The sequence below is a fragment of the Pelmatolapia mariae genome, linkage group LG17 (assembly GCF_036321145.2).
Source record: "Pelmatolapia mariae isolate MD_Pm_ZW linkage group LG17, Pm_UMD_F_2, whole genome shotgun sequence".
NCBI lineage: Eukaryota > Metazoa > Chordata > Actinopteri > Cichliformes > Cichlidae > Pelmatolapia > Pelmatolapia mariae.
Window position 1 is genome coordinate 33,149,601 of NC_086242.1, and position 13,731 is coordinate 33,163,331.

Here is a 13,731-nt window from a genome sequence, read left to right on the forward strand (position 1 = left end):
AATATTGACACAGAGCTGGCTGTTAAAAAAGAGAGAAAAAGAGTGCTGTTTCATTCCTATTATTGTCTTACAAGAGTTTTGTGTGTGAGAATGAGTGAGTGTTAGAAGGAGAAAGAGAGCGAGTAACTTCAGAGAGACTCAATAACAAGACAGCATGACAGCAGTCATGCTCCCATATCCATGCAAGCATGCTCAACAACACTTTATCTGCGCTGTAGTTGTGGAAATCTAAAATTTCTCCTCCACAGATGCTGCTCTCCCTCACCCCTAACACACCACCACCTTGAAAAATCTTGTTACTCTGAAACAGGAGGCAATTCTGCTCAAGTGGATTGAGAGATGGCTGCATTTTCCTCAGGCGTTGAGGTTTTGGAGAGGCAGAGCTCCAGCATCAAACCACACACATCATGGTGAATCCCACTCATTTTGTTTCACAGCAGTGTTGGTTTGCTGCTGTGATTTAAGATTTTGTTGGAAAGACAGAAACCTGTCAGACAGGATTTTTTTTCCCCAAGATTTATTTTACTAGCTGTGTGCAGGTCATGAAATACTTGTAGCTCCAACCTTGGGGTCAGTTATGAACCTAAATCAGTTATAACACAAAGGCAATGTGTTGTGGTTTAATAATTACTAATCTGAAGAGGTATGAATACATTTGGCCTTTACTTGAACCATTTTTTATTCCACTTTATTTCATCTTTTCTGTGGTCACAACAAAAATACCTGATTTAAAGTCTGAATAGTGCAAAATCAGTTCCAGTCCTCCGGTTTATAAAGCAAACTTTTAAAAAATAATATGAAGAAGCCAAGCAATGAACTGTGGTGACCACTGCTTAGACACCATTATGGCTGTTTTTTAAAATTTGGAAGTCTCCTCAGGAGATATTCTACAACTGTTTTCACAGGCTGTGTACTGCTAGTTATTTCTGTAGGTTAGTAGTCTTACAATCATCAGGACAAAACTCATCTGTACATCTACTATGAGATGAGGACTCTGAAGATTACACATTGGACCAACAAGACTGTGAATGACCATTAATAAACAGAGGTGGTGGCCTATGACACCAGCTGTTAGCCACCTATGATGGACTTTTGGGATCTTTTCCTAAGCAGCTACTCAGATCTTGACCCACGTGATACACGTGACCTTACCAAATCACATAATGGCACAGTGAAGCATTCTCTCACAAAGGATTCACACCTTCAATCTAAAGATCCACACTTTGATTTACACCTTGGCTCAGGTGACCTTTAAAGACTCAAAGGTCAACAACCCTAAGCACTACCTCCAAGGTGATGCCTGTGTCTCCCAATCAGTGTTTTAGACCTGAAGAAGCCTCATAAGAGGCTTCATGAAGTCTAGTTGACTTTAACTCATGTGCATAAGAGTACTCTTTATGATGTATGTGATGAGTGTCTGAAAATTTGTGTGTTAAATAAGTTTTGAAATGAAAAGTTTCTTTGACCTCTTTGCATTCCCAGCACATAAGCTGAAGCTGCTGCATTTGGAATGAGCTGTAACTGCAGAATGGTTTATTACTAGTTATATATCATGTTTGTTCTCAGGTTGTTGTTTTTTTCAGCGTGAAGCATCCCATTTTTCTTATTTAAATATTTCATATTTAAGCTTTGAAGCCTAGATTTATGGGAGAGTTTCGTTCCTGAATTCTGAATGTATTCCACCTGTTTGCTTCTGGGAAGTTCTAAATACCCTGATGTCCATTTCAAAGAGTATCATTAAACTTAGATCCATGATTCATAACATCATGTTGGTTCAAAGTCAGCAGTCCACTGGACCCGAGAGAGATGCAAATTAGATTGCAATAGACATCAGCTGAGCTTAATCAATCCTCCATCAGCCCCCATTACCGTGTCATACACTGCTCAAAAAATTAAAAGAACTCTTTGAAACCACATCAGATCTCAGTGTGGGAGAAAAATCATGCTGGATGCTTGTACGCATGCCTGACAATATCAGGGAACCGGAGAATTTTTTATAAATGTACCATGACTGGCCGGGAGGGAGCGAGGGCAATAGTTCTGGGATCTGTCATGGTTGTATTTCTAAGGAGGATGCACCATCTGGATTCAGGGAAATGTTTCATTTCAAAACAAAAAAACATTTTCGAACCAGTCGCGAGGGAACTGAGCAGGGAGACAGACACAGTGGCATCTACTCCACCACCAGTCAAAACACCAACTTGAAATAGACGCTTTGTTCCCCGTAAATGGTTTTAACACGTGCGCCGCTGACACTCGAGATGTTTAATAACATCTTTTTACTGACCCTATTTACACTGTAAACGCTATTAAAGTCAATTGCATGTCATCCTCTTTCCTCTCTGTGTTTTTAATACCTCAGACACTTGCATGGTCGAGGGGTCCATCTCTGAGCATAATCTGTTTTGACTAAAAGGGAAAGTAAAATGCTTTAAAACATGTTGCTGATCTTGGCAGGTTGTCGTGGGTTATAGCGAGCCGCAGGGTTCCTGCTATCACGCCATCTTAACTTGACACTTTTCCTTGAACAGTTGCCACTCCCTCCCAGCGCTCTGCCTGTGCCAGCTGTTATTCTTAAAGGTCCGTGAACCTCACATCAAAACACAGTTTTATATGTCATTAAACTCCACTGTCCTTCCCTTATAGGCCTCAGGGATAATCAATCACTTGTTAAAGGGTGCCAATATGTTAGCATAAGGAGGGGGTACAGATCAGGACATGAATAACATCAGGGTGGATTGGATTACCAGGAGTCAGAATGTGGTCAATGGAATTGTTTAAGTTTGGGTTTGCAGAATTTTCTATAGAATAAAACCCGAAGCAAGCTGGATAAACACTGCTTTAATGAAGGGGGGGCAGTTTGAGCTGTTTTTGCATTGATGTTATTGCTGCCACCCTCGGCCTATAAAGTTCCTGAACTTGCCTGGCATGCACTGGTTTTATATTATAAAGGTAAGAGTCCTGAGGCTGAGGTACAGACCTGCAAAGGTTAAGCTAAAGCTGAGTGGAGCTGCTAGAAGGTTTTGGGAAACCTGCATTACAATGTATTTATATGCTAAACATTCATATCTGATGAAAAAGATTACGGCGCTCTTCCCCTTTTCCCCCTTCGCTCTGTTTGGGTTCACTTCTCCAAAAAGTACCTCATTCTCTGTACCTAGGGCAGGAAAGGGATGAGCAATGATAAGCAGGGAAAAGGCATATTAATGAGAAGGAAAGGGGTAAAAAGGATTAAGCAACATCGTTCAGTAGCATCCAACTTAGCTCATATAAAACCCATCCTGGGCATGCTGCAATATTGTGGCTCAATAAATGATTCATTAAACAGCAGGAAGTTGTTGACAAATGCTTAAAGTTGCATAATTTTCACTATAATTTTGATGTTATGCTTACACAGGATTGCAAGCTTGTTGCAGGCTGTTGTTTCAGTTTTTCCTTCAGTGTTTTAATGCTCTTTGGAGGCTGAGACAGCTAGTGAGAGAGAGAATGAGAGGTGAGAGAAAGTGCGGTCTTGTGGTCTCCTTCGGTTTCTAATATTGCAGAGGTAGTTCTTCAGGAGCCAAGCTGCACCATGTGATGGTAACTGGATCGCCACACAGCTGCAGCCATGGGCACCCTCGGTCGTCCCCAAGGCCGCTGGAATAGCGACAGGGCCGCTACGCACACACACACATATGCGAGCACACAAATACTGTACACAAACACACATCACTGGATGGAAAATCCCAAATACTACAGGATGGGGGTAAGTGGGGAGAGAACTCTACACTGCCTGTTTCAAAGATGTTTTTAAAGCTGTGAAATTTCTAGTCCAACCACAGCAGACTCGGTTACACACAGAGCTGTCTTTTAAGCTGAGAGCCTGTATGTTTGTTCTTCTGTTAAATGAAGGGTGGCGGTGGTCAGACGGGAACCCAACTATGTTCAATTAGGAATGTCTGTGTCACAGGGCAGACCAGACTCTTGTTTGCTATTAAAGCCTTGTTGCTTCTGTCTTCTGATGACAGAATTTATGGAGAATTTGCTACCTTAAAGTAGCATGAAAAGTTAAAAACAGACCACTTTCACCTGTGACTGAATTGTCTGATCCTTGCGAATAAATCTGCTGAAGCAGAACAAACGTAGCCTTGAGTATCACAGTCACACAAAACAATGATATTTGGGTTTTTTGGTAACACTTTATTGTATGGTCCACAAGCAAGGGTGCAATTCCCCATATATTAAATGGAATTCTATTTTATTTGAAATCTAAATGCATTTACCTACAAATACCTAAATACTGGTACACTAGAATAAGTTTTTACAGGATACAAAGGAAGCAGTGTGCAATTTCATGAAGGTTTTGCAAAAAAAATAAACATTTCCCAATCTTACATCTAAAATACGAGGTATTCTTCAGGTCGCTGGATGTAATATGGAGTGGATTCATCTTAACACATTCACTCGCGCATCTATATAACATTCATTATATAGATGTGCATGATGGATTTTCTATTACTCCCTTGTCCTTTCATTTTACCAACATAAATGTGCTGTCACTTAACAACTTAAAAGAAAAATAAATATGAAAATTTGCTATGTGATCTTACAGTGATAGAGCCAACTTATATTTATTCTTTCACAGTCACTGTTCAAGCATATTTTTTAAAAGGGGTGTACAGGAGTGTCTACTTTCCTGTAAGTTAGGCAAGGTTAGCCCACTCCATAATAAAAGTGCAGCATACTTACAATGTAAGATGGGGAAATATTGTTTGTTTTTCCTCAAAATTACCAAGAAATTATGTAGTATTTAAAATTATTTAGAGTATAATTGTGTCTCCTTTCCTCTAAATCACCCAGTACTACCACAGAGTATTAATGAATTTCTTATGCTTTTACGTAAGTATTTCTTCACTCCTGTAAAATACATGAAGTTATGCTATGATTAGAAATGCTCATGCACTACCTAAGCTTACTTATGAATTGCCAAAAATTACCTAAATATACTAACAGTATAAACATTTTTTTGTTTCTTGTAAAAACCTGGCTTGTTACCCCTTTTTTTGGGGGGGGGGGGGGGGGGGGTAACAAGCCAGTAAAGTTGTCCTTCATTTAAAAGTAAGGACTGCAGTGCACAGAATCGGTCTGTGCAGACAGAGTTAGGCAGGCTGTCTGGTGATCTATTGATATTGTCTTGTTTTGCTGTTTTTACCATCTATCCCTCATAAGGTATTTCATGTCATGTCTTGAACTGATACTTGCAGAGATCATATATCTTCTTACTATGAGCCAGTCTTTAAAAAAATTAAACTCTGTAGATCAAACAACAAAACACAAAGATCTCAGTTATCTTGGTCAAATTTAGAAAATCCTCTATGACTGATTCCTGGCATGGTTCTCTAACATCTAAAGAAATTACTCAAGCGGCCACTGTGATTGAAATGCAACACTAAGCTTTTTAGTCAAAGAGGTGAAGGCACACCTTTCTATCATTTGGGTTCAGTTGTGCTTTAGAAACAGTCAGACAGCAGACTGTTGTATTTTTAGTGGCCACTGTAAAGCATCAAAATCACTGTGAGCTGATTCATGCAGTATAGCACGGAAGATGCTTTCATTACTTTTCGGTATCTACAAATCATTGCAAGACTGCTGCACCTCTGTCTGTCACACATGCAGCACACACACACACTTACACAGATACACACAAGTAAGCAACGAAACCCTACACCAGTATCTCTGAGTCAGGCTTGGCTACCAAACACCAGAGAGCATGCAGGGCTGTTGCAGGGCAGGGTAGGAGAGGAACAAATCCAAAGTGCAAGTTGGCAGACAGATCAAACGCGCTGCCCTGAACCATGATACTCAATGTTGCATTCTACTTGTTAAAAATAAATGGAGGGAATGCAGATTGGAATGTAATGATAACATTAATCAGAACACTAAATATAGTGTCTTGGAGATATACAAACACATAAAACATACAGGAAATTTGAGTTTTTGTATTGAGAAAAAGGGCACTTTCTTCTCTGCCTAGAGCTGTGTATTGTGTGCCCGACATGAAGGATTATAATAAGTATAATACTGTTTTTTTAATACATTTTTTTGTTTTTAATGAACAAGGTTTATGTTTGTAGAACACTCAGAAGTAATAAAAAAATAAAACTTGAGTGATAAAGAATTAAATATACCCAAAACACCAGTCTTAGCTCTAAGCTCCTATTATTCGTTGTAGTAGTAGTAGTATTCAGGCTCTTGGCAAGATGTGGAAATCTGTCACCTTATTGGCTTTTGGATGGGTAAACATTCAGATAGCAGTCAAACCGTTTTGTTTCAGTGAAATATGTTTGAAATTTAGTATTTATTATCCAAATATACTCAATTTTATACCCGAGTTTTCACACCTCATCAAATGAATTTACTTTTTACAGGCCAACAAGATCACTACTAAAGACCCTGTGAGTAGGGATTCTGTTTATTTCTATTCAGACTGGAGGATGTTCACCAACCTGAAGAGTACTTTTCCCTGCCCTCACATCTTATTACGACACCATTAAATTCAGATTGTGTCTCTTTTAGAAGTGCCAGGGGTAATGACCTTGCTGGGCCAAGACATATGCTCTTAGCCCACTCTCGTTCTGTAATGAGGGGAGCTGGCAGGACGATCAAAGGCTTTCCACTGAACCCTGATACTAAATGTTGCTGATGATCTGTCCAAGGGGGGAGCAAACTGGTCATACCAAACAAGCAGAGAGTTCAGGCTGTGTCAGTCAGGTCTTAAAGTGAGGCTGGAGTGTAGTTATTAAAAAAATAATAATAACAATTCCTTGATGAGAATTTACCTTCCTTGCATGTCTACCTGTGTACACACCTAGCATAAACACAGAAAGGTGGGAAAGTAAATGAAGGCAATAGGGGGGAAAGATCATGTTGATAGTACTGTACAGTAAACTTGTAGTGTGATGGCTTTGTGCTAGTAAAGGAACAGGCCTATGCTGGTGTAGTTACAGACTGCAATTTCTTGGTTATACATTGAATTTTTAAAAAAGCACCTTCAAGGATGAAATAACAGATCGGAGGTGAACTTGATTGTTTTTTAATGCATGTAAAACTGGAGGTTGCTCTTTGTCACGTCTACATCAGCTCTTGCTGGCTGATGCATTATAGTGTCTGCAACGTTTACTGTTCCTACTGTTGATAATGATGCAGTCTGTAAGATGAAAATATACATATCAGACTTCCAGGAAATGCCACAGCAAATCTTTTCTACCCTGAACTGAGTGAAATTGATCTGGCTGAAATGGAAATGAGACACAACGCAAGACTGAACCGCAAGAGTGCAAGAGGTGGCCGACCAAAGGCGGAGGGCAGGAATTAAGGAGAGGGGTTGAGAAGACTCAAAAACATGTTTTAACCTGTTGGAATGACTTTGTCAGCAAACTGGCCTGATACCAAAGACCACCCCCCACCTCCCCAACACACACATTCTTTCTTCATTTTTCCTGGATGTGGCCAATCATAATTCAAATTCAGATTTATCATACCACAGAGCAGTTTCTTTGCCTCTGACATCTCAATTTTTATCATCAGACTTTTAATTTTCTGTTTTATTTTTATTTATCGATGCATCTTAATATGTGTTTTTGTATTTTATTGCAGTCTTTTAACTGATCTACTTTGTTAAACCTCCCTAGAATTAAAGTTGGATTGGATTGCATTAAATGAATTTGGGTCCAGAGAATGCAGCTGTACTTAAATCTTATTTATAAATAATATTGAGGGGGGCTTAAGTTTTAACATGTATTTGTCCAGCAATATGATGTGTTCACCAGCATCAGTTTTCAGCCCATGAAGTGACCTCCAATGCAGAAGTGTATTTTAAATGCAGTGCAACCCGTTCAGTCTTCTGCTTCTGGATGGATTTTTTGGAGGTGCAATATCATATCAAAAGAGCACAGAGTATAATTAAAGCTAATCTGTTTTTCCACAGTCCTAACAAGAACTTTGGAGAGTGATTGACATTTCAGAGCACTCGATGCCTATTAAGCTGACACAAAGCTTGGCTACAGGGACACTGCAAAAACGAAAGGAAGCGGATAAATTAGCTTTTTTCCTCCAGGTGAGGAGAAGCTGATTTAGATCATTTGTGTTATTCTTCACAGAAGTCATTATCAGCTCTCGGTGACTGATGTGTATCTTTTGTGAAATTGGCCATTTGTGTTCCCTGCAAAAGAACAGGTTTTAATTTTTGTTAAAAAAAAAATGACACAGATAGCGCGCAATAAAACAGGACGCCCCACCTTCTGCGACTGCAGGCTCCAAATCTCATCTTCTTTTTTCCCCCTTTTTTATGCCAATCTCCCTTCCCTGTCTGTCTGTGAAAAGACACGGGGGAGAGAGGCACTCTGATATGCTGGTAGACTCTCGCAAACAAAGCCTCTGCGCTATCACCTCTGTGTTGACGCCACAAGGTCCCGAGTTGTCAAAAGTATCTGACCTCCATCTCTGCGAGATTACAGAGCAGAACAAAAAAAACTGGAGAAGAGAAAGAAGTAAAAACCGGATATAGATCAAATGCGTGTTCAAACAAACTCGGCTGGCGTCAGGTTCAGCATACAATAAAGAACAATGTCGCCTAGGCAACACTGGCAGCCTCCCAGTCAACCTTTTGGTGAGCATTTCCCATATCCCCTCAGTCTGCTGGTGTGATGAAATGATACTGTGTGAAATATTGAACCGCGTGCTGTGTGATCAATATTTATACAGTCATAATGTCAGAATGGCAACATGTATTCTCACTGAAGAACTGCAAAGCTTATCAAATGCTGATAAATATTTAAAGCATATTGCATTTATTCTTTGGTGAAAAAAAAGGAGTAGATAAATGTTAAGCTGTTTATGAAAGTCTTTGTGCTTTAACTGTCTCCTTGACAAACAGCCAGCTTCACCTAGTGCTCCTTTCTTTGTCATTTTTAGGTGTGAGCTATTTCTGAGCAACAGCACCTTGTTTAGACCCTAAACAGCCCTGTGAGAGCACCACAGAAATCAGCCAGGGACATCTGCACTGCAAGTTAAAAATCAGAGCATCGAGTAAGGAATGGGCACAAGTTCAACAAGCACTTGACTTTTTCATTGGCTTTGTTTTATGTCTGTATTGTATATTTCTTCTGAGGATAAAGACAGTAAAGCGTGACTGATGAAAGAGAGTCCAGACAGACTGGTTCAGTAGATTTTTATGGCACTACTGACATGGGATGATAAAAAAGAAAACACTTTTTCAAAGTATGCATGGTGCAAGATGTGATTAGCCCAGAATGGAAATACAAATATGGTATTGTAGCACATATACATATCTTTTAGCGTTACTTTTTTCAATAGATAAAATATAGTAAAATACCTTTTCATGGAAATAAAAAATACAAACACTGTGATTTTACTCTATAGAAATCGTTTTTAAAAAATCTCTCACTTTTGGCACTTTACAGAATAGCGTTTCCAAACCTGTACCACAAAATCAGTTTTTGTAATTATATTCAGACAGTTCAGGTTGGATTGTGCATAATAAAGTATGCACTATACTCTGCTTGCAGTTGTCTGTCAGGCCCTCAGCAAAGCCTCTACAGAAAAAGGTAATGGCCTCACAGCCGGAGTCCTGATTGAGCCGCCGTGAGGGCTCTTAACAGAGTCGGCATGAGGAGCTGCCTGGGCGGCAGGAGTGTCTGAGCTCCAGCTCTTAGCTGTCAAAGGTCTGGGATCAAAAGTCCTGCTGGGTGCGCTGATGTCTGGCTGACCCAGGACACTCTGATCTGATGCAGAAATAGCAAGTGTGACTGTTGAAGAGCCATTTGAGTCCATTATTTCTGCTCGTTTTGAAGGGGATTTGACAGGAATAGCACATGACATGGCCTTGCCATCATTTCGGAGTCTTTGTATGGATGTCGAAGGAATGACCTCTGCTTGTTTTGTCTTCTCGCTGTCTTTCCATCCATTCTGCACCTCCTTCTCCTGTCTGCTTTGCTGGGAGCTCTGACATAACAAGAAGTCATTATAGTCATTTCCTGTGGAGTACCTGCTCTTCAGGGGAAAGAACTGATAAAGCTGGAAGTCACACTCATAAAAGGGCTTGTATTTGCACAGGGGCACATAGCTAGATTGCCCTTCAGTTGTGGGATCCTTGCTGGGAGGGCAGCAGTGGAGACCAGGGGAGATGGGCAAGGGTGGAGGGTGAAGCATAGGAAGGAGAGCCGAGGGGGGGAAAAGGTCATTCTGTAGCTCCCTCTGTCTCAGTTCATGCTCCAGCATCACATTCTCCAGCTCTTTGTCTGCAAACGCTCGTCTCTTCCTCATCCGGGCGCTGATGGAGGGGCACGTAAAGTGTGCTTGGTCACGTTGCGTCTGCTTCGACCAGCAAGGGGTGTCGTCCTCTGGAGGCACAGCAGGTTTGATCCCTGAACGTGGGAGCAAAGCCACATATTGCCGTTACACATTTGTTTATGCAGTCAATTTATGGATAATGATATTGTTCCGACCAATTAATTGCTGTGTTTATGTCTGAGCACTTTGTTGTTTATTATTTTAATAATGCAGTTGGTTAGCCGCGTCACTGTTGCTTTATGCACTGCACTGCTTTTAGGGAAGACAGAGAGGGCTATAAAGAAGACAAAGCCTCCAGCAGGTCTTGACTGCAAGCCAGCAGGTAATAATGCACACAGTGTATTACAATAATGGCCTGTTGTTATGAAATAGTGAAGTCTCGATGATGGGGGGTTTGTTTGGATAAATGAAGTGTGTCTAGGCAAACTAAGAAGGAATACCCGTGGCACACTGACTACAAAAGGACCTGCAAATGCTAATGCAATTACACGTTTCTACACAGGGGCTGCAAATGTCACTGAGAAGGTCACTGTCACCATTTGAGGACAAATATACATTTATTTGGGGGGGGGGAGCTGTTTCCCATAATACCAGTTAGAGTTAAAATTGAGTTTCTACTGGTTAAAGCTGGAGGAAACCTACAGGGAAACTACGTCTGCACAATTTTATTTCTCTTCCAGCTTTGACAGAAGGTTCAAAAGCTTTACCATGTCAGCACGGAGCAGGTGATTGATGATATGCTCCATGGAAAGCTTAATTTATGATGTTGCATGAACCTAAATACCATTAAATCAAAAGCAGAAGTTGTCTACACGTAAAGATTCATTCATGTACAGAACATGAAAATCTGGGAATAAAGCGAGACGCGATAAAGGAGACGCTAATTAAACTTTACCCTGCAGGATGCTCTTGGCCACGATGCTCGACTCGGCCGCTCTGGTGTAACACTGATATGCCGTTCTGCGCAGTGGAGCTGCACACCTGACCCCCTTCTTGCCCTGAGAGAAACATATGAACAGGAATAAGACATTTGGACATAATTATCTTACAGTCAGACGTTCACAAGGTAATTAAAGGAAAATAGTGCATGATGTAAGAGGCAAGGAGAATCTCTGGGATTAAAACTAAAGACAGAGAGAATTTGCCCTTTTAACTCCAGCATTACTGCTATTACTAGGATTGCTAACTATGTGGAATTGGTATGCTATTTTGCGCAGAGAAGCACCCAAGCACCCAGTTGTATCTATAGCTGCTATTTATAAAATCCATTATTATACCATATGTATATAATTAGTTTAAATTGATTTTTTTTTTTTTAAAAGGAGGATTTAGAATTTTGTCTGCAGTAATAAAATCAACGTAATTTTTCCTATAAATGCCAAATTAGCAAAGTAAGAGGCACTCGTTATTCTAAGGGATGTTATTATTATTATCATTATATTACCTAATTTGCTTCTTTTCATTTCTGCACTTTTCTTTTTATTTGTGATATAACCCACTGAGCTGGTTTCTTATATTTCTTTTCTGTCATCCTAATGAGCACTTGACGCTCTCTCTTTAAAGCTCAAACCACTCATTAAAATTAGAAACAAAACAGGGCTTAAATGTTTAAAATTTGAGCATATAAATGCTGTTACATGAAAACAATGCAAGTATTTAAAATATAAAAGATATAGTTCTGCAGTTCATCTAGATTTTAAAAAGTTGTCCCTTGCTCGATATATAATTATTGTATCGACTGAAAAAGTAAACAGTAGTACTATCTCTACAACACAGACTGTGAACAGTTTTTTTCTAAACGACCTAATAAAATGTATTATATGCCCTTTGTGTCGCTATAGAAACAGATACAGAGACGATTATCCAAAGGTGATATTAAAACGTGTTGTCACCCTCACTGCCTCAGGCTCATCCTCAGCTTTTCTAGTCCAGACGATCAGAATCAACTTTTGGGGAGCTTTCCTACTGATTTTGCCCTTTCATCAACCATACACTGTGCGTACTTGCTCCATAATAATCATCAACAGGATGCCATGGATACGTTTTTGTTTGTTTGTTTTATTTGTTTTTGGTTGCCCCCCTGTCTTTCTTCTTTCACTGACCTGCCCCTGTGCTCGTCTCACCTCCGCAGCCTGCTGCCGTCTGAGAGCGACCTGCGCCGCCATGACGCGCTGGCGCTCCACCACCAGCAGGCAGCAGGCGCAGCGGCAGTCCCTCCAGCGGCAAAAGCGTTTGTGGCCTTTCAGACAAGAAACGACGCCGTGGTTTCGACAGCGGGCGCATTTTGGACTGCGAGTCATCTTGCGTGGCTTCATCTGGGGCTGCTGCTGCTGTCCCTCCGGGAACAGAACCACTTTATTTTCTCCTCCGTCCCGGGGACATCCGTCAGGCCTTGTCACATCAAAAACTTCTTCAGATTTTAGTTCCTCAAGTTTTACTGTGGTCTCCGGCTGCAGGCCTCCTCCCAGCTGAGCGGACATCTATGACTAATACTGAGGGAATTCCGCTGCGAATCTGCTTTCCTGGTGCTTGACTGAGTTAACCTTTACGCAAATGGTTAAACAGGATTCTCGAGGCACAATACAATGCAGCTCAGTTTCAACAGGAGGGTGTTTAAATAGAAATCTTCCAATATATATGTAACAATTCAATCAGGAGAATTACACGTAAACAGAAACAGAACAGCTCCTTCCTAAATGAGCAAACAAAAAAGAGAGAGAGAAAAAAGAAAAGAAAAAAACGAGGCCCCTGGTTTGGAGTGGCTGTGCGCAAAGGTTTACAGAAAACTCATTCCTACAGCACCAACTCATGTGCCGAGGTGTCCTGTACCAACCCTACTGCTACTGCCGCATGACACTGTTTTCGGGGTGGAAACTTTACAGCCTACCGCCAGACGTTTGAAATGTTAAGCCTTTGCTCAGCTGCTCTCTGACGCCGTTTCCAAGAAGAAGCAGATAGGAGACCGGGCCACAATGCCGAGCTCCTGGCGCGGGACTCATCCGCAAAGATTTCGGGGAAGCCCAATCTACAGCAAAAGCGTTACCCTCTCCCTATAAACGCCTATACCTGCCCTGCCCTGCCCACCTTCCAAGCTGTTCTCATCTTTCAGGAGAGAGATTTTGGCAACTTGCCTGACCATCTTGAGCATCTTGCTGCTCGGCGCAAGATCTCAGTTTGTGTCCGGAAAATATGTTTTTTAGCATAAATGTCCGACGCCTTTCATTAGTAAATTCTAACATATAGGTGGGTTAGGTGGTGGATTTAATATAAAATATACAATAAGGTCACGTGCAGTTAGTGGTGCATGTGGGAGCTGTTATGTTTTACCAGACTTCTACAATATGGGCTAATTGCGCACGCGCCTCCGGGAGCGTAGGCTGA

General features: G+C 40.9%; 1 protein-coding gene across 1 annotated transcript; it reads right to left on the reverse strand.

Moving 5' to 3' along the window:
* Window positions 1-9,573: 9,573 nt before the first annotated feature.
* dmrt2b (doublesex and mab-3 related transcription factor 2b) lies at window positions 9,574-12,830 on the reverse strand. Its single transcript, XM_063460551.1, has 3 exons — window positions 12,474-12,830; window positions 11,246-11,348; window positions 9,574-10,424 (listed from the first exon to the last, which is right to left on the reverse strand). Exons 1-3 carry the CDS (start codon window positions 12,828-12,830, stop codon window positions 9,574-9,576), a joined length of 1,311 nt encoding a protein of 436 aa, XP_063316621.1.
* Window positions 12,831-13,731: the final 901 nt, after the last annotated feature.

What these genes read in the sequence shown, in the direction of transcription:
- dmrt2b (XM_063460551.1), bottom strand. Translation starts at nt 12,830, where the DNA reads ATGTCCGCTCAGCTGGGAGGAGGCCTGCAGCCGGAGACCACAGTAAAA. An exon ending in GACGGCAGCAGGCTGCGGAG is followed by an intron (nt 11,349 to 12,473) that starts GTGAGACGAGCA and finishes TGTTTCTCTCAG; the next exon opens with GGCAAGAAGGGGGTCAGGTG. An exon ending in GGCCAAGAGCATCCTGCAGG is followed by an intron (nt 10,425 to 11,245) that starts GTAAAGTTTAAT and finishes TCCCACGTTCAG; the next exon opens with GGATCAAACCTGCTGTGCCT.